The following is an 18,494-nucleotide window of genomic DNA, read 5'->3' as shown; positions in this document are numbered from 1 at the left end:
TTTAAAATTAATATCTCTTTATACTTTATCTTTAACTCTTTTTAGAGCATTAATAAATTATGATATAGTGTTCTTCTATTGTAAGAGAAAATTGATATTGATTGATAAATAATTGACCTATTGATTGTATTTGATATTGTATCTTAGCTTACTTGTAAGTTAAATTTTTATGACACCCACTGTTACAATTACTTTTGAGTGCAATTTGAATTTTCTATATTGTATTCACATAATACTTTATGCATTTCATCCATTAATATTAATTTTTTTACATCTTTAAGATGATAAGTCACTATATTTAGTTTTAAGATTTGTGATATTATATATATTCTTTTTATATATGTTTTTATATTTAATGTTCATGAATTATATTAATTAAGTATATATTGAATGTAATTTTAATTTTTTGTAAAAATAAATAGATTTATGACTTCTATTTAAAAAGATTAATTACATTCCTAAGCTTGTTTTGACTAAATAAATATTAGTTCGTAATTCGATAATTAGATAATATTTATATAATTACAATACACAATACATGTATTAAGTTTAATATTAAATTTTTTTTTGATAAATTAAATTTTTATTAATGAATATAAAAATTAATAAATTATTAATTAAATATTATTTTAATTAATTAATAAATTTTTATAATCTTAAGATGTTAATTTATAGAGATTTTACTGGAATTAAAGCGTTGTGCATCTTTTGGGCCAATAGTAAATCCAAGTCTAGCCATTTCAACCCGACCCAACCAACAATCAAAACACCATTTGACCCAACGCTCAACAGAAACAAGGCAAAGTAGTAATTCCACTGAAACGGAGGCCTGAATTCGGAATCAAATAAATATCGATTTCACCGATTTAGGGTACCTCTTCCCATTCAGGAAACCGACTCAAAGCCTAAAACCCAAATCGTACAAGATATTTTCTATTTCTCTCTCTCTAGCCTCAACACACAGGTTTTTGAGCTTCCCTTTCGATTAAGCCCCAAACCCTAGAATTTCATGGCGTAAATTATAAGTACGAATCTCTCGCTCTCTCTAACAAGCATTTCTCTTACTCACACACCATCTCAAAGCAAAAGGATCACTCTTCAAACCCTAGAAAATGTCGGGCGGATTTTTCCGGGTAATTTTTTAAAATTTATTTTCTGTCTTGTGTATTGTTCAGATCTTAGCAATTTGCCGATTAATTTTCTTTTATTTTTTTTAAATTTAGGGTACTTCGGCTGATCAAGACACTCGATTCTCCAATAAGCAAGCGAAGCTTCTGAAATCGCAGAAATTTGCTCCTGAGTTGGACCATTTGGTTCGCTTTTAAATACATTATTTTTTGTTCGAATTTTGATGCAATTAATGGTTTTAATGTTCACTGTTATTTCATTTTATTAAATCAAAAGAAAAAAATTGTTGTGTTTGTTTTTCTTTTAGGTTGATATGACGAAGGTTGAGATGGATGTTATTAGACCTTGGATTGCTGCTCGGGTAACTGAGCTTCTCGGTTTTGAAGATGAAGTTCTTATTAACTTCATCTATGGTCTTCTGGATGGGAAGGTAATAGTATGTTTTGCCCGTATTTCTTTTGTTTCTCCGGTAATGAGTGTGTATTGCAATAATTTGAAGTGGCTTCAAGAGTGTAGTGCCAGCTTGGGGATCAAATCTTCAAGATATACTTGTTAGCTAGATGATTGCACCGAGCAGGATGCTCTCTCATTAAATCTTTTCTTGAGCTGTGGGGCTGTCTCTTTATTCTTGTGGCTCCCTGCTAAATGTTTGTTGATATGGGATTTAGATAATGGTGCAATGTTGTTTGTAGTTCATCTTGTTGTCGGCTCTGATGCAGGAAGTCAATGGCAAGCAAGTTCAGATATCCCTCACTGGATTCATGGAGAAGAATACTGGAAAGTTTATGAAAGAGCTCTGGACCCTTCTGCTTAGCGCACAGAGAAATGCAAGTGGTGTTCCTCAACAGTTTTTGGATGCTAAAGAAGAAGAAACTAGGAAGAAAAAGGTTTAAATATTTCTAGGATTGTGGTTCACATTTCTTTTAGTACTCTTGTTGTTCCTCTTTTAGACCATGTTATTATGGGTGGTTGCAGGCGGAGTCAGATCGAATAGCAAATGAGATTCAGAAGAAGAAAGATAACGAGAGTGGAGAACTTGAACAGGAGAGATTGAGGAAGATGGTAATACTAACTTTTTCATGCTGGAGTTGCAATGCAAAGAGTTGGGTTTTTGGTTTTAACTTTCCTTTGTGTTTCTTATGGCAATCAGCTAGCTTCTGCAATTATTTGGGTTCATGTCCTTTACCTCAAACTACTGTAGGACAATGGGGATGAAAGGAAGGCTGGCGACCTGGAGTTGGAGCCATCCTCAAAGAATAAGCTGCCAAAGGGTTCAAGTGCACGTCGTGAGGGTGAGAGAGATGCTGACCAAAGGAATGGTGTTGGAAGGAAGAGGTGAGGGTTTAATTGCCTTCATTTCAGCTTTCTTTTGGTACTTTCTTTTTTTCTGTCTATAGATTATAATAAGTTTTGAACTTATCATATGGTACAAATATCACCTGAAAATTTGCTGCTGTTGTTGGTTTGGGGCTTACATTCAATATTTTCCAGGGGTGGGGGGTTTAAGAATTTAATTTTTGTTTTCTTTTATAGTTGTTGTAGAAGCCCACTGAGTTTTGGGCTACGGAACTTGTGGTAGTCTTCTTTCATCCTATTGGTCTGCTCCCCCATTTCTAAGACTTGTACCCAAGACCAAGTTGGAAGTCCTAAGTAAATCATTAGGGTGTCCTGTTGAGGACTTTAATATTTGTTGAAGTTTGAGATTGTGCATTAAATTGGTTTGAATTAGTAGCCTTGTGCTTTCCAAATGGGTAAGTTCAGTAAGTTTGGGGATTAGTGGAAAGTTGTTTTTGAATATAACATGGTGTATGTATTGAGGTAAATAATTGCAATATCTTTAAAATGAGAATTTTTATTTTTTAGGACACTTATTATGTATTAATCTTTTGCAGAGTTTCTAGATCTCCATGTTCAACTGACCGTTCTGCATCCCCTCGGTAATTCAATCACTGCTAAATTTTGATTGTATTGCTAGGATTGCATATAAAAAACATGTTTATTAAATATCTTGGGTTTCATATGCAGAGGACCGCATTCTCAATCAATCAGCCGATCACTTTCTAATTCAAGAAGCTATTCAGAGTATGTTCTCTCACTGTACAATTAAATAGCATAAATACATTGTGATCACCAGGCTGGGAGAAAGTTTTGGTGTTAACCTTTCTTCCTTGACACTTAGGAAGTTTTTGTTTGTTTCATAAACATTCCATTAGTCTAAGCTTTTTGAGATTTTAGCATCTCAATTTACGTGCAGTGACAAACACAAGTCTAGGAGTGTATCCAGATCACCTCAACAACGACAGCGCTCCATTTCTTCTGATAGGATGTATCGTTCCCCAAGAAGGCGATCTCTAACTCCTCGATCTAGACATTCACCTCAGTCACAACGTTCCCCTGCAAGACGAAGATTGTCTTATTCTAGGCGAAGATCTCGAACTCGCTCACCTCGCAGATCACGATCTCCTATAAGACGTAGATTGCGTTCCCCATATCGGCGCAGATCACCTACACCCGTGCGTCGTAGATCACGGTCGCCCATCCGGCGTCATAGACCACCATCACCTATCCGACGTCGTAGATCACCATCACCAATCCGCCGTCATAGATCACCATTATCAAATCGCCGTCACAGATCACCATCCCCTGTTCGACGTCGTAGATCTCCATCACTTGTGCGTCGAAGATCTCCATCCCCTGTGCGTCGTAGATCTCCTTCGCCTGGGCGCCACAGATCTCCATCACCTATACGTCGTAGATCTCCGTTTCCTGTGCACCGTAGATCTCCATCACCCTTGCGACGTAGATCACCGCCTCCTATGCTACGTAAATCACCCTCTCCTATGCGACAACGGCGTCGTAGATCTTCGTCGATACCACCACGATACAGGTCATCATCTCTTGTGAGACATAGATCTCCATCTTCCAGCCATAGGTCAATAACTCCTTCCCATGGTAGGTCTCGTTCACCATATCAATCAAGTTCTTTGTCTCCTGTGCATCGTAGATCTTCTTCACCAGTTAGGAGGTCTCCAGAGAAACGAAGATCACCTTTGTTTTCTCCTGGAGAAAGACAACGGTATGTTGAAATCCTGTTCCCACTTTATTTGAAAATTTTTAGATGGAATACATGGAGCAGTTTTAAGTATATCAGAAAATTTTATGGTGCAGAGTGCGTGGAAAGTTGTCTCCTGTGGGACATAGGCTCTCTAGTTCCCCAGATAGAGATCGTATTCATGAGAGGGATGCAGGTTATAAAGTGCCAGCTTTGTCACTGTCCCCAAATAAGTCTCCTGTATCCAAATCTCCATCTCATGTTAGGAATCGATCTGCCAGTGAAGATAGAAGGTAAATTGTTAAACTTTTCTTTGAGATATCTAACTTGTATCATAATCCATTTTATTTTGTTATCCATGCTTTGCAACTTATTTATTTTCATATTGTTGATTTTGAAGGTCATCGAGTCCGTATGAGAGTCCTATGAGGCAAAGGCGGGAGCAAATTGCTCATCATGACAGCTCTAGTCCAGAGCAGAAACCACGAGAATTGAAAGGTCAACGGGACAGTAAAGGGACTGGCAGAAAAAATGAAGCCAGCAGAAGCAGGTTAGGTTTCAAATTTATCATTTTTCTTGCTATTTTAGTGCTTATGTTGGCTTTGACATTATGAATGTTCAATTATGTTTGATCTATTTTTTCCTTTAGGCATTCGCCGCTAGTCAGTAAGCAGAGGGTTTCTCCTAGGAAGGTTCATACTTCTGAACAGTTGGCAGGTAGTCGGTCTACAGAATCTTGGAGTCGGCTTGATAACATGGAATTGAGAAAGAAAGACCTTGAAATCAAGAGGTATCATTCCGTCTCAACCATAATATTATTTTTCTTGTTTGATCACTGGTATAGAGGTCTGACTATTGTATCTTATTCCTCACAGTGAGAAGTCTTCTGGAAAAGGGGTTGATTTGGGAACTCCTGATCGACAGAGATCACCTGCAATATCCGAGGACACATTTCAAGGTGAGAAGCAAAGTGCATTGCACCTGAGGGAAGGAAAAAGATCTAGTGAGAGGGGCCGTTCCTGTCAAAATGATATAAAGGACAGTGATCAACACCACAAAGCAGAAACTTCACCAATGTTGTTTGAAAAAGTTGATCAGTATAATCATGGTTTGGATTCAGGTTCTGAAGGAAGTGATAAGCACAGAACTAAGCATAAGGAAAAGAGAAAGCATAAAAGGTCTGGGAGGCGTGAAGTTACTTCGGATGATGACTCTAGTTTTGATTCTGAAATAGAGGGCAGAAAAGAGGCTAAGAGGAGGAGGAAGGAAGAAAAGAGATTGCGAAAGGAGGAGAAGCGGAGACGTCGTGCGGAGCGGCGTCGCAGAAGGGAAGAACGTCGTGCGGAGAAGCTGAAAATGAAAGGTCAAGATGATGACTCTAGTTCAGATGGTGAACATGTGGCTAAGAGGAAATCTCAGCCAAGTGATGATGAAGAGGCAGAGACTGAGCAGAAGAAGCTTGAAATTGAGTTAAGGAAGAAGGCGATTGAATCACTCAAAGCGAAGAAGGGCATTAGTCGCTGAATCTTTTTGTGTCTTTTGAACATTAATATGTTATTTTCTTTTTGTTGAGCAGATATATTTAAAGTTTGATAGGAGATTTTATGTTTCAAATTGGAGTGTCTTTATATATTGGTTACTTGCTTAATGTAGTTTGTGTTTACTGCTGGCAGCTGGAATGGATAAATGAGGATTTCCTGAGCTTTTCTCTTGAGTGCAACTTTATGCAGACCTTGCTGCTAGATTTCTGGTAATAACTGTCTTCCCTCAATTGGGAATTTGTTTTTTTAGTCACATGGGTGTGAAGGCATGCTGTTGCCTTGGTTGTTTTTTGTGGTTGACTTAATTTGATGCACTTGATGTGAAATGTGAGTTTGATGTATGCCTGAGGGATGGAATTAACCAGGTCTGTGGTATCTAATTCTTTGTTTTCTATTTAGATAAAACATTACATAAAAGTCTTTTCTGATGCATTAATATGAGATTTCTAAATCACCTTTGTGGTCAATTGGTAGATAAATTTATTTTCAGCTAGATGACTTGGTTGAGCAGGCTATGTGCAGATCTCCAATTTGATCCTCAATTCAGGTGCGGAGTTTTCATTCTTTTATGGGCTCTTTAGGAGAAGAAATCAGTGTCTGGAGGTTAATCCTCTTTGTATATTTATACTAGCTACTTTCTCACTATGTTTTGGTTTAACCTCTATGGGTGGCAGCTTGATAGTTGTTCCGGGGACTTTGTTTTCTAAAATTATTGCTGGTGCTACGGTTATCGGACTTGTCCTGGCCTGATTATGCACTGAAAAGTTTCTGCAGATGACATCGTCATGTATGTATTTGCACTGATTAAATCTGTATGAGAATATTTCTTAAAAGTCCTAAAGGTATATTTGCACTGATTATGCCCTGATCTATTGCAATTCCTAATCAGCTATTGGTTTGGAAAATGTCATTATAACCAAATCTGAGCCTGTGGGCTCTAGGATGTTGGATGGATGGCAGTGTAGTGTATATTTGAAGTATGGCGAAGATAAAAACATTTCTCATGTAAGATGAATTGGGGCAATCCTCCTGTCTCCCATGTAATGGTGCTTTTTCTCCTTGTTCTTCATAGTTGAGTCTTTTTGCAAAGTGCACGTTTCCCATACCTTTTACGTGTCTAGTTTCTCTCTAAAATAAATAGTGTTTGTGAGGGCTTATTTGCTATTTGTTCTCTTCATAATGTCCCAATCGTGCGGGTTCTAAACATTTTCACATGCCCTGTATCAGTATCAGTGGCTTTGGGACAAAGGAATAAGCTGTACATAAAGTTGGAAATGGTGTAGGTTGAGCATGATCAGGATGTGGCTCCTTGAAAGCTTAATTAATCGGAGTTGATTTATCAAATTTCATGAGATATATGGCTTGGTAGTTGGGAATAGAGTAGGCTTCTGCTACCCTTTAAATTTTTAGTATGACCTCATTTTTCTGGGATTGTAGATCATTCTTAATTCGTTGAGAAAGAGGAATATCTTTTTTCATTTGTATGAAAGCTACAAAAGAGCATGAGATTGTGAAACGGATTTGCGAGCTGTTTAGTTTCTGGTGCGAAGTAGGTTTTTCAGGATTCTGATCATAGGTAGCTGATGACATTTTTCCATGTCACTCTAGTGTCTGAATATTTACGACTTGTAAAAAGCCTTCTTCTCTTCTCTATTTCGCCAAATTCTTTATTTTCATTTTTAAAGAAAGGTGGAAGAGGACCAGCCTGAAAATTATGACGAACCATCTCGTTCTAGGAAGCCATCCAGAACCTTCAATGGATGAGCAAATGTTTTAGTATGGTTTTCGAGATAACATAGTGTTGTATTGCCTGCTGAAGTTGTGATTGTTTGCTCTACTACAAGCAGTTTCGTTTCTAACGTTAGTGGGTTCTATTTTGCTGCTTTGCCAGTTGTTGTCAGTCGATTATCACCGCACTTGGGCTGTAGTTAACTCAGTCATGGTCAAAAGCTTCAGCTGCTGCTGCTACTGATCTCCTCGATGGGAATACAATTTCCCTTGTGTTGAAGTCTCAATACCGACCTGACTTAAACCCGAATTATCTGTGATTTAGTCGTTAATTGTTCTAGATTTTCTGTTCGCATAAAGCCAGTGCTTTGCGTTGTGTGGACCATGCTTATCCGACTTTGTAAGTCAGTGGATTAAGCAACAAATAAAACGCGGATGCATCAGTCATTTTCTGGTGGTTCAAAAATATATACAAGGTGATGTGCTGCTCAACGGCTGGTGTCCGATTTCCTCTAGTGGATAAAATTGTGAGTACGTGGCTCATTTCTATTTGGTAGTTTCCCATCACTCCTCTCATCTGGATAAAACGCAATTCGATTGCCACAGCCACAGGCATCCGAGTACTAAGAACTAAATGGACCTAAATAATAGTAATATACCGAGAACACCGGTTGAATTGAACGAGAGGGTCGCCATTTGACATCCTCTTTTTTTCCCCTTTTATTACATATCCATGGCTCCAACTCTCACCTCCAATTCATTTCTCTTAACCACCACCCCCCAGTCAAGGCGAACCCTCACGAACCCAAGGTTCACAGTGTTTGCCAAAAGGTCCGGTCCTTTTCAACTTGGAAAAGCTAAAGACAGTCCTGAAGAAGGCCAAACTGAAGATTCAGGCAATTCTACTCCTTTCCGTTTCAATTTCGGCAAGGTACGTGACGCGAAAACTTTGGTCCCGCTCGTGAGTAAACCTTCTACGGGTATATCGTTTGGGAACACAAGGAGAAAAGATCCAGCCGCTGTATTTGTCGCGGGTGCAACCGGGCGGGCTGGCATTCTCATTGCACTGACATTGCTGCGCCAGGGTTTCACTGTTCGGGCTGGTGTGCCAGAGCTTGCTGCTGCCCAGGAACTGGCTCGTCTTGCTGCCCAATACAAGGTTAGCGATCTTAAACCAAAGCCACAATAATCGTGGATCATAAGGTTAGTTTGGTAATCTGAAAGATCTTTGATAAGAGAATGAAATAGCTTGAATACTTAAAACCGGGAAATAGTTTCCATGGATTGAATTGTTGAGAGAGCAATGAACTTTGAATGCGTGAGAGAGTCAAACAACATCTTCCAGTAAACCAGGGCCTGTGATATTGAATAGGTTGCTTTTCCTTTTTCCCGGACTTAGAATAACTTAGTGATTCATCTTTTGAAGATCAAATGTCACTTAGACAAGATGACATGTCCAATCCATCTGAAAAATGATACTGTTATTAACCAAATCAGAAGTCTTGAGGATCAATTGGGGACAAGTTTGGAACTGTATTGCACCATAAGATCAGATGCCTCGGTTCTGTGTAAATAAGTCCCATATTTTCTGCAATGTATGCATCGGAAAGTAAATTCTGCTAATTCTTTGTGTTGTTCAACACTAATCCTTTGTCACCACAGATCATATCCAATGAAGAATCAAAGCGCCTCAATGCAGTCGAATCTACCTTCCAAGATGCAGAATCAATAGCCAAAGCAATTGGCAATGCCAGCAAAGTTGTAGTCACAATTGGCCGTGGTGAAAATGGTCCCACTTCTGAGGTCTCCACAGATGATGCCTTACAAGTTATTGCAGCTGCTCAACTGGCTGGCGTAGGCCATGTGGCAATTGTCTATGATGGGAACCAAGCAGGCGCTTCAACTTATAATGTGCTTGATGGTATCACATCATTCTTTAGCAACCTATTCTCTCAATCTCAACCGTTGAGTCTACCCGAATTCTTGCAAAAACTAATCCAAACTGACGTTAGCTACACGTTATTAAAGACAACCCTTGTAGAAGATTATTCAGCAGAGAGCTCTTACAATATTGTGGTGTCAGCTGAAGGCAGCATTGGTGCAAACGACTACAAAGTAATGTAAAATAATGTAATGTATGCAGTTTTATCTGTTTCATTGTGAAAATTTTCTTTCTTGATCATAATTTTTTTTGTCTTATTGCTCAATATTTTTGGAAATTGTTGTTAGGTTGCAAAATCTCAGATAGCATCTCTGGTTGCAGATGTTTTCTCCAACACAGCTGTGGCAGAAAACAAGGTACACTTTGTTTTCTCTTGTGCTTCTAAAACCTTCATTTTCAAGAGTTCATTATCGGGTATAACTAAGCTGTATAGGTTTATTTAGGTGGTAAGAGGATCAATTTAGGATGAGATATAAATCCAAATGTGACCATGGATTTGATTCCATGTACAAGTGATCATTTATATGTAAACGCTTTTATCTTTCATAATGCAATACTTGAAGTTTGCTTAAAGTTGGATAGTAATTTTTATCTTTCTGTTTTGCTTCCGTTACTCCTATATCTTAACGGTTGCTAAGTGAGACAGGTTGTTGAAGTTTTTACAAGCCCATCAGCTCCATTGAAGGGTGTAAATGAGCTTTTCAGGTAAATTGCTTGGATGTTAGCTGATCGATTATATAGTCATAAGAGATTTTAGATTGCTTGGGAAAGAAATATGTCCTAATTTGTGCTTTTGATACTTGCTTTTTCAGTGCTATTCCGGAGGATGGAAGAAGAAAGGCCTATGCAGAAGCTCTTGCAAAGGCTAAAGCTGAAGAAGAGGCAACAGTAGCTGCTGAGAAAGCTCGTGAAGCGGCTGAAGCAACAAAGAAGCTGGAAGAGGAAGTGAAAAAACTTTCGAAGCAAGAAGCCAGGGCTGCTAGCCTAGCTGAAGAAGCCCAAGAGAAAGCAGAGGCTGCGGGGGCGTCGGTAGAAGGCCTCTTGAGTAAAGCTAAGGGCTTCAGCTCGGGACTTTCTTGGGAAAAATTCAGTTCTCAGATAGCAACTGCCGTTCAAAAGCCTTCCGATGAGGAGAAGCCTAAAGTGCAGATTGCCACTGTTAGGGGACAAGCTAAGGCTAGAACGTTACCTTCCAAGAAAGCTGTTGTCAAGCAACCTGCTCCTAAATCCTTTTTCCCAAAGCCAAAGGAGACACCAAAGACAAAGGCTAAAGAGACGGAGAAGACTGAAGTGAGGAAGGTTTTCGGTGGCCTGTTTCAGCAAGAAACCATATATGTTGATGATGACTGAGACGAAAGATATGCAGCCAATATATTTCCCCAGTCTTGCAGATGATTTTTGTGCAAATGTGGTCCAATAATATCTTGTGTAATTATTGTTGGAGGTGTTATGAGTCAAAGAAACATGCACTGGCTTAAGGCTATGTTATTTATTCTGTCGAAATGTGAAGCAATTTTCATAGTGTCAGTAAAGACTAAGTAATACCTAACCAAACGATCTCCAATGGCTTGAAACTCGACCTTTGAAATTACTAAATAAAATAAAAAATATTGACAGATCATGTTTTTTAATATCAAAAAATAAAAATAAAACAAAATAATCAATTTGAAATTACTAAAGTGATGGTGGTCTTGCATTATTAAATTCAGAATATCCTGAACATATGCATATAAAATAATTTCTTTATTTATTATTAATTAATTTTAAATTAGATATTTATTTTAAAAAATTTAATAAGATTTCAAAAAATAAATGTTCTAATTCGTTTTCATTTGTTAATTCATATCACATGATAAATTTGTAATTTTTTACATGTAAAGAAAATATTAAAGTAGTTATAATCTCAAGGCTGAAAGAATAAATTTACAACAAACTACCCGACAGCTCATTTATACAGGATTGATCATTGAACATAAGTCCTGAAGTTTGGTCTACTTACCCAGTAGATATGGTAAGTATAGTGCACCTAGTTTCTAGTTTCACGATGGAAGTACCTGGAGGATTCACAACCTTTTATAGTTGTTAGGGCCAGCATCTGATAACAGATAGAAGCAGCAAGCACTACATACTATTAAATGGCCTCGGGATGTGTTCTGCCCTTGTGAAAGAGGCTGGAGAAACTGGGATTTCTTCACGATTTCAGCAGTCATCATCACTCAGCTATGATCAATAGTACTGTTAGATGCAAATATATTTATTCTGAATCTGAGCTAAAGTGGTACTATGCAATAATATGCTTTTTGTCAGTTACATTACTAAAGTCTAGGCAAGTCGTACTCTTCAGGTTTGGAAAGAAATGAAGACACGCAGATGGGGATTGGGATAGTACCATGCACTCCATGCTTTTTATGCTCACCCTGGAATTGAAACATCATAAATCTAAATTGTTCTTGTCTTTGTTTCATAATGCAAGGCATCACTGATTAGTTCCCTTAGTAAGGGTTCTGCGAAAGCAAGTAAAAGATGTTTACAAACGTGTTTAATACAAACAGTTAAAAGAGACAAGACAAATGGTTTGGGATTTAAGAATTTGACATAATAAAAATATCATCTAAATAGAATTTCAATAAATGAATTTTTTTCCAGTAGTTGTATAGTTATAAAAACGTATGAATCATTTTCAATATATTAATGAACAGTTAAAATTGACACAACAAAATAAAAAGAGTGTGTCCTTATATGTTTCAATTTCCAGGTAATTTGTGGAACATAAAAATAGTTGAATTCTTTTAAGGAGATGTCAGCCACAATCGTTATGATGACGTGCATTTACATGCTGTACTTGGAATTAAATGCTAGTAGATTTAAAATCTACTGAGTTCAAACCCCCAATAAAAGCCATGGCTTCCTGAACTTATAGTTACTTTCAAGTTTTAACTTCGGAAGCTGAATGTATAAAAGGTGACAAATTTTAAGCCATAAAACGATTGGTTCGAAGTTTTCAAGTACTTCTTTAGTAAACTTTCTGTCGGTGAGAGAAGGTATGAGAAATCAGAAATGAGTAGTTTAGTGGACAAAACCTGTCGTTAGGGTTGTCAGCTTTTGACAAGGATCACTTGTTTATGATCTTCTGTTTGAATTAATGTCGGAAACAATGGTTCCTTTACTCATTTCAATTTCTTATTCAAAAGAACCAAACTAAACCCTAGAACAGAACCATGAATGCATATTTGTAAATGTCACCGGACAGCACTGAGATTAACTTAGATCTAATCCCCTAGAATGTCACATTATATCTGTTTCTTTACACTTCTCTCTGTACTGCTATTTTTGTTCATTAATTATCAAGCAAAGAAAAGGGCAGTTCGAAAGAAATTAACCATGCATCCTTTGTTACTATATGATCATTCAGGATTGACAAACTGTAGGTACTTGTACTCTATCTTGTGAAGCATTTGCAGACACCTATACAAGTTAATACTATTGCAATGTTTATTTCTCACTCCTCGCCTTTGAATTGAGTTTTGCAGCAGATTGAATGCTGGAGAGAGAAAACCTGGAATTCTCTTAACTTAAAAAAGAAAAACCATTCACCTATGTCTCCGATGCTATTTGTTGCACATAAATTCATGTTATTGGGCATAAAATATGAGAAGTAGAAGACGGCATTGCAAAGAACATAATCATAAACATATCAATAAAACTTGATAAAACATATCAATAAAACTTGATATGTTAAGTCTGAACAAGTTCAATGCTAAATACATGAAGAAATTGGAAAAACGATAAATATACAATCATGAAATGCTTATAGCTAAATATTATAGCCCCCTCAAAAAAGGTTTGTGGCTACATAGAGGTAAACATAACATTAATCATCCAACAATTGAAAAAATAACAAAGGGAGATGGGGAACAAATATACGTACCATGATATAGTTTCGAATTTAAAAGAACTTTTTGGTAGTCATTGTTGGCGACGAATCCTGAGGCTCTGGCCCCAGTCTAAGTTCAAGGTCCAACTGATCGGACCCTGATGACCACTGGCTTGATGATATACCCTTTCCAATGCCCCCTTGAACTTGACTGCTTGGATAATTTTGATCTGTTGTTGATGGTTTTTCATCGAACAAAGGCAGTTGTCTGATTTCCCCAACGTGGGTTTTGTCTCTTTTGTCAGCATCATCGTCCCCCTGAATAACCCAAGGCCACTTTCCAGGGCTGCTTCTAATTTCTTGACTAGACTTGGCATCCGCTCTAGGCTGTAGAACTGTTGTGCAGCTCGGATGGTTCGGAGAATACGAGGATGGGATGATCTTTGGGACGATGTCCAGAGATTGTTGAGTAGTTTCACCTGGTGAAGAAGCTTGCTTGAGCTTGGCTTTGTCTCTACGGTGAATATTCATGTGGCCACCCAGGGCCTGCGCATTGGAGAAACCTCTCTTGCAAAAAGTGCACTCATAGGACCTTGCAGGGCTTGTTCGTTGGTCATCCGGGGATCCCTGGTCTGGGTTTTCTGGTGCAGGCTGATCAGTCTCCATTCAAGCACTGAGAGAGAGAGAGATAGAGAGAGAGAGAGAGAGAGAGACGTGGTCAACTGGAAGATAGTGAAGGTGTTTTCATATGCAGGGGCCTGCTATCTTCTAGACTACAACATGAAATGATCTGTAACTTCCTAGATTTGGACAATTTCCAATTCCACCAAAGGACAAATCCAAAATTTTATATATTTGGTCATGGAAGGAAAGACTGGCGGTGTTTATTTTTCGTTAATAAAATAAACTTGTTTAGAAATTCTTTTTCCTTCGTCAGATTATTTTCAGCTTATATATCTTGAACTTCTGTGATTTATTGGTCGATAAACCGGAGAAATCCTCTACACATAAGTTTGGTCCAATAAATTTAAAAAACCAATATCTGACTAGTGTTTATGGTAAAGAATCTATATATGCTACTCCTCTATTATAAATGGTATCATAGTTAGACTTAAAAACCAATGCCATGTTGTAGCGACATGTGCTTGTTTTCTTTCGAATTCATTGCAACCTAACAACGAGTGAAACTATGATTATATTACAATTTTCGCTAATATATTTTGCCGACGAAATTCTAACTTCTGAAGAAGAGGATAATGCAACTCACCATCCGTGATTTTGGCTACCATAATTTGATGCCATGATAACTTGATGTATATCTGTGTTCTTTGTTTTAAGATGGACTTAGTTCTTCAAATTTAGGGTTCATCTATTTACCAAGCGAAAGACATAACCTAGAAATAGAAACTCTATGGCAAGAGCTCACCAACCCCAATCAAAGTTTCTTATAATTAATGAATTATTAATTCTCCAACGTCTCACACATAGTGTGTTTGCAGACAAATGTTGTACTATTAATTAAGTATTTGCTAAACGGATAAATCTATGGATAGGAAAGTAAAAAAAAACAATAGTACTATAATTAAACAGATATGATTTGTTTTTAAACCTCTTATAGATACTATTATTGTTATTATTAAATTGAACTAAGATATTCACGATAATGAATAACATATTTTGTAAGTTCTCAATAAAAAGTGACAATGATCATCATCAAATTTTCAATCCAACGTAATTATTTTGAAATTTCCAATTCATTTTAGACCAATTGCCATGGACAATGCAATAATTTCCAATTATAAAACTATTTTCCATAAAAAAAAATGCCTTCATCTTGGCCCCAAAACATCGTTGGGGCTACCTGATATTTGAACAATTCAAACATTTTTTAGGCTGCATAAATTTGGCCGCCAGTCCATACGTATGTGCTTACCCTTGTGGGATGGTTCAATAGATGGAAGCTGGGTCTAGAGCTTTAAGGTAACATGTGCCAGCTGCCACCCCTTGTATAAACTTAAACCATCCATTCTCGCTTGCCATGTGGAATACTCAGAGCTTACCTATACACATGACCAATTTCCAACTGCTAGATTTGTAAGAAATTAGTGAATAAATAAAAGAGAGGCTGCACTAAATGGTTCAGAATTTGAAAAAGAGAGACGAAAATAATGATAATGCATATAAAATTTTACATGTTTCATATATTCGAATTATCATTTCTCGTAAAAGAGTCATATCAGAATTTTTGTGTTCTACAAATGAAAACTAAAGGCCTGTCAAACCTGTCAGGATTGTCCGAATCATTAGTCAATATTGTGGAACAGGTTTCTGGTTTTATTTTATTTGTTTATTGTTTTGTGTAGCATTTAATTGTTGCTTTGCTTTCCTCCCCTTTGGTTTGAGTTCTTTGTAGCAGGTTTTCTGTTCTCTTTCCTAGCTAGGATTAATGTCCCAGAACAAAAGAATTGCCAGTAAGAACTAAGGAAGACTACATATTCATTTCCTTCTTTCGAATAATCACTTGCTGAAGCTTTCTCTTCATTGTGTATATTATATTTCCTTTTGGTTCGAGTTTTTCTGCATAGATTGTGTCCTAATATGGGTCACAGCCTCCAAGCCAATCTCTTCACTGGAATGTAATTGTCTAATTGACAATTAACAGTAAAATTAAATTATATCTTAAGCTGTATATGAATCCCCTGAAGATTGATTCAAGTAATAATTTCTATGGATGGTGTGAACCATTGCCTGAAAAATCAACCAAATCCTTCTCTATCATTGATGCAATTGTCTTTCTCATCCATTATATATGTATTTTATCTGCTCCTAAAATATTTTTATTTGGTGGGAAAACTTTCAAGATCCTTTGAATTGTGGCCTTCTCCTTTGCCATTGTAGCCATTATAGAAGACATCAAGTAAACTCCAAATACGCTCCCCCTCTTTGTGACCAAAGGGTTTATTTTAATATTAAAGGAACTATCACGTTGACTTCGTAAACTTTATTGAAAAATATCTTCTTCACGACATTTTTGTACGATGGAAGGAGTCAAATAAAAGAAGAAGAGCCAAGTTTGTTTTGTTGGTAGTACTGTTATATAAACTTTTATTTTTATATGATCAAGGATGGAAGCAAACAAGAATGGCCTATGCAGCGCCCCCATGGAAGAAATTGAACTTCAGACAAATTTTATAATGGAAACCCTGATTCTTCTGTCGCAACGATTGTTCTTATGCAGATTATTTGTCTCTTCCTGGACATTGTCTTGACGTTCAACAATTTGTCCAATGACAAGAATCTCTAGGTTTTATTATATATAATTCCATGGCTTCATAGAGATAGCCGAAGTTTCAATAACTTTGTTAATTACAAGTATGCACTACTAACAATTTCTGTTGTAAGCTTTGATTCTTCACCCAGTGTTGTTACTTAACATTGTATTTTTTGTTTAAAGAAAATCTGATCGGATCGTTAAGCAAATTGTACTTGAAGTTCAAGTAAATGATGAATATTTAGTAATGAGGAGGAGGAGAAAAGGTTTTGTACCAAGTAATTCCTATGAAAGATGAAAATATTCATACGGGTTTTAAGGGTCAAGCAAAGATAATTGTATACTTAATTGTACATTTTCAATAATATGTCTAATTAAATTACATTGTAGTATTTGTTTTATAATAAACTATTGCAATATAAAATTGTAATGTAATCGTATTATAGCCAATAGATATACCGTGATTACAATCCAAAATCAATACAATCAGATTACATTATACTCTCTAATATTGTTAGAAATATTTTTACTTTTTAATTTTATTACTTTGATAAAAATATTTTATAATATTATAATTTATTTTTTTATATATTGATTTCAATGAATGTCTTTTAATTATTCTTAATAGCCGTAAGTGTCAATAAAATTTCTTCTTGCCTCTCAAAAAAAAAAAAACAACTGTTAATAAAATTTATATAATCTTTTAAAAGAAAAAAATTAAAATAAAATATATAATATAAAAAATTCTATTAAAAAATAAAAATAAAATATATAAGATTATAATTAAAAAAATATATGATATTAAAAATATATTTAAGATATGATATTATATAAAAATCAATAATAAAAAAATATAAATATATTAAATTTGTATTTTAATAAATACAAATAATTTTAAAAATTAACATTTTATTTTCAACAAAATATTTATAAACTAAACACTGTAATATTATCTTTCATATATATAAATTATTACTTTACTTGTATATTAAATACACTTGATCTATATAACTAATACTATAATATTATCTTCTTTATTTATATAACTAATACTATAATATTATCTTTCTTACAACTGTATTATTTGAAATTATATTACCTGGTAGCATTTGAATTGGGCTTTTAAGTTTTTGGGTGATCAATTTTGACTTTATTGATCACCAAGTTGCCACTCTGTTCTATATTTAAGAACCTTACATCGTGGGAGAAGCCGGCTGCTGTTTGAAGCCCTTTCGTTAACCAATGAAGCAAGCTCTGATTGCGCCTTCGTCAGTACTCATTAACACCCAAAACCCATTGTCCTCTTCCTTTAAAGCCCAGCATAACACCCATTTAATCCTCTCTTTTAATGCCAGAACTTCCTTTACATTTCAATACAAAAGTCCCATTTTGAACCAATCCATGGCGCCAAGAAACACAAAATCTAACAGATGGTCACTCCAAGGCATGACAGCACTGGTAACTGGCGGCACACGTGGAATTGGGTAAAAATAAAAAATTTCCCAATTTCCATGAACATGAAAAAGATTGGCCATTTAGTTTTCTTGAACTATAAAGCTGAAACTTTTACGAGTCTTTTTGAACTGGGTATCTTTTGTTGGTTTATTTATTAGACGTGCCATAGTGGAGGAATTGGCAGGACTTGGAGCAAGAGTGCACACTTGTTCACGTAATGAAAATGAGCTTGACAAGTGCTTAGTAGATTGGAAAAGTTTGGATTTTCAGGTTTCTGGTTCTATCTGCGATGTGTCTATTGGAGTAGAAAGAGAGAGGTTAATGGAAAATGTTTCATCTTTGTTTGATAGCAAGCTCAACATCCTTGTAAGCTTCTGTTTTTCCTCATTGTAATGTCTCTGTTATGTTTGTTTATTTGCCAACAAGAGTAATGGGGCTTGTTAATCTCTTGGGTTCAATTTTTGGCGCACTAGTTGCTAGAAACGGATAATTGGTAGATTTTT

The 18,494-nt window shown here is 36.1% G+C and overlaps 4 protein-coding genes across 6 annotated transcripts in view; 3 read left to right on the top strand and 1 right to left on the bottom strand.

Annotated features, from left to right (window-relative positions):
* The first annotated feature begins 893 nt into the window (after positions 1 to 893).
* Positions 894 to 5,881, top strand: LOC110411799 (splicing factor PWI domain-containing protein). Of its 3 annotated transcripts, none has more exons than XM_089782842.1 (14): positions 894 to 1,133; positions 1,224 to 1,313; positions 1,436 to 1,558; positions 1,848 to 2,015; positions 2,104 to 2,190; positions 2,330 to 2,463; positions 3,021 to 3,065; positions 3,154 to 3,210; positions 3,383 to 4,015; positions 4,133 to 4,204; positions 4,297 to 4,473; positions 4,581 to 4,730; positions 4,830 to 4,970; positions 5,056 to 5,881. In XM_089782842.1, exons 1-14 carry the CDS (start codon positions 1,113 to 1,115, stop codon positions 5,702 to 5,704), a joined length of 2,547 nt encoding a protein of 848 aa, XP_089638968.1. In that variant the 5' UTR covers positions 894 to 1,112; the 3' UTR covers positions 5,705 to 5,881. The 3 variants fall into 3 exon arrangements, with proteins under 3 accessions (XP_089638968.1, XP_089638969.1, XP_021277778.1); XM_089782843.1 differs by having other exon boundaries at positions 3,383 to 4,204; positions 5,056 to 5,138; positions 5,301 to 5,881; XM_021422103.2 differs by having other exon boundaries at positions 3,383 to 4,204.
* A 361-nt stretch (positions 5,882 to 6,242) lies between these two features.
* PTAC16 (plastid transcriptionally active 16) lies at positions 6,243 to 10,945 on the top strand. The gene is made up of 7 exons (XM_021422104.2): positions 6,243 to 6,268; positions 6,396 to 6,508; positions 7,613 to 8,608; positions 9,112 to 9,564; positions 9,679 to 9,747; positions 10,038 to 10,096; positions 10,204 to 10,945. Exons 3-7 carry the CDS (start codon positions 8,183 to 8,185, stop codon positions 10,739 to 10,741), a joined length of 1,545 nt encoding a protein of 514 aa, XP_021277779.1. The 5' UTR covers positions 6,243 to 6,268; positions 6,396 to 6,508; positions 7,613 to 8,182; the 3' UTR covers positions 10,742 to 10,945.
* A 2,392-nt stretch (positions 10,946 to 13,337) lies between these two features.
* LOC110412919 (uncharacterized) lies at positions 13,338 to 13,931 on the bottom strand. The gene has a single exon (XM_021423572.1). The coding sequence runs from the start codon at positions 13,929 to 13,931 to the stop codon at positions 13,338 to 13,340; it is 594 nt and encodes a 197-aa protein (XP_021279247.1).
* Positions 13,932 to 17,736: 3,805 nt separating this feature from the next.
* The window catches only part of LOC110412774 (tropinone reductase homolog At5g06060-like), a 2,319-nt gene continuing 1,561 nt past the window's right edge, over positions 17,737 to 18,494 (top strand). Inside the window, exons 1-2 of the mRNA XM_021423395.2 lie at positions 17,737 to 18,020; positions 18,150 to 18,357. Of these exons, the coding sequence (XP_021279070.1) occupies positions 17,779 to 18,020; positions 18,150 to 18,357 (450 nt within the window). The 5' untranslated portion in view covers positions 17,737 to 17,778. The remainder of the gene's footprint in view (positions 18,021 to 18,149; positions 18,358 to 18,494) is intronic.

Source organism: Theobroma umbraticum, unplaced genomic scaffold (assembly GCF_002168275.2).
Source record: "Theobroma umbraticum cultivar Fairchild unplaced genomic scaffold, ASM216827v3 scaffold_95.0, whole genome shotgun sequence".
In the NCBI taxonomy this organism is placed as follows: Eukaryota; Viridiplantae; Streptophyta; class Magnoliopsida; order Malvales; family Malvaceae; genus Theobroma; species Theobroma umbraticum.
The sequence above is the reverse complement of the archived record's forward strand: the minus strand, read 5'-3'. Positions and strand labels throughout refer to the sequence as shown.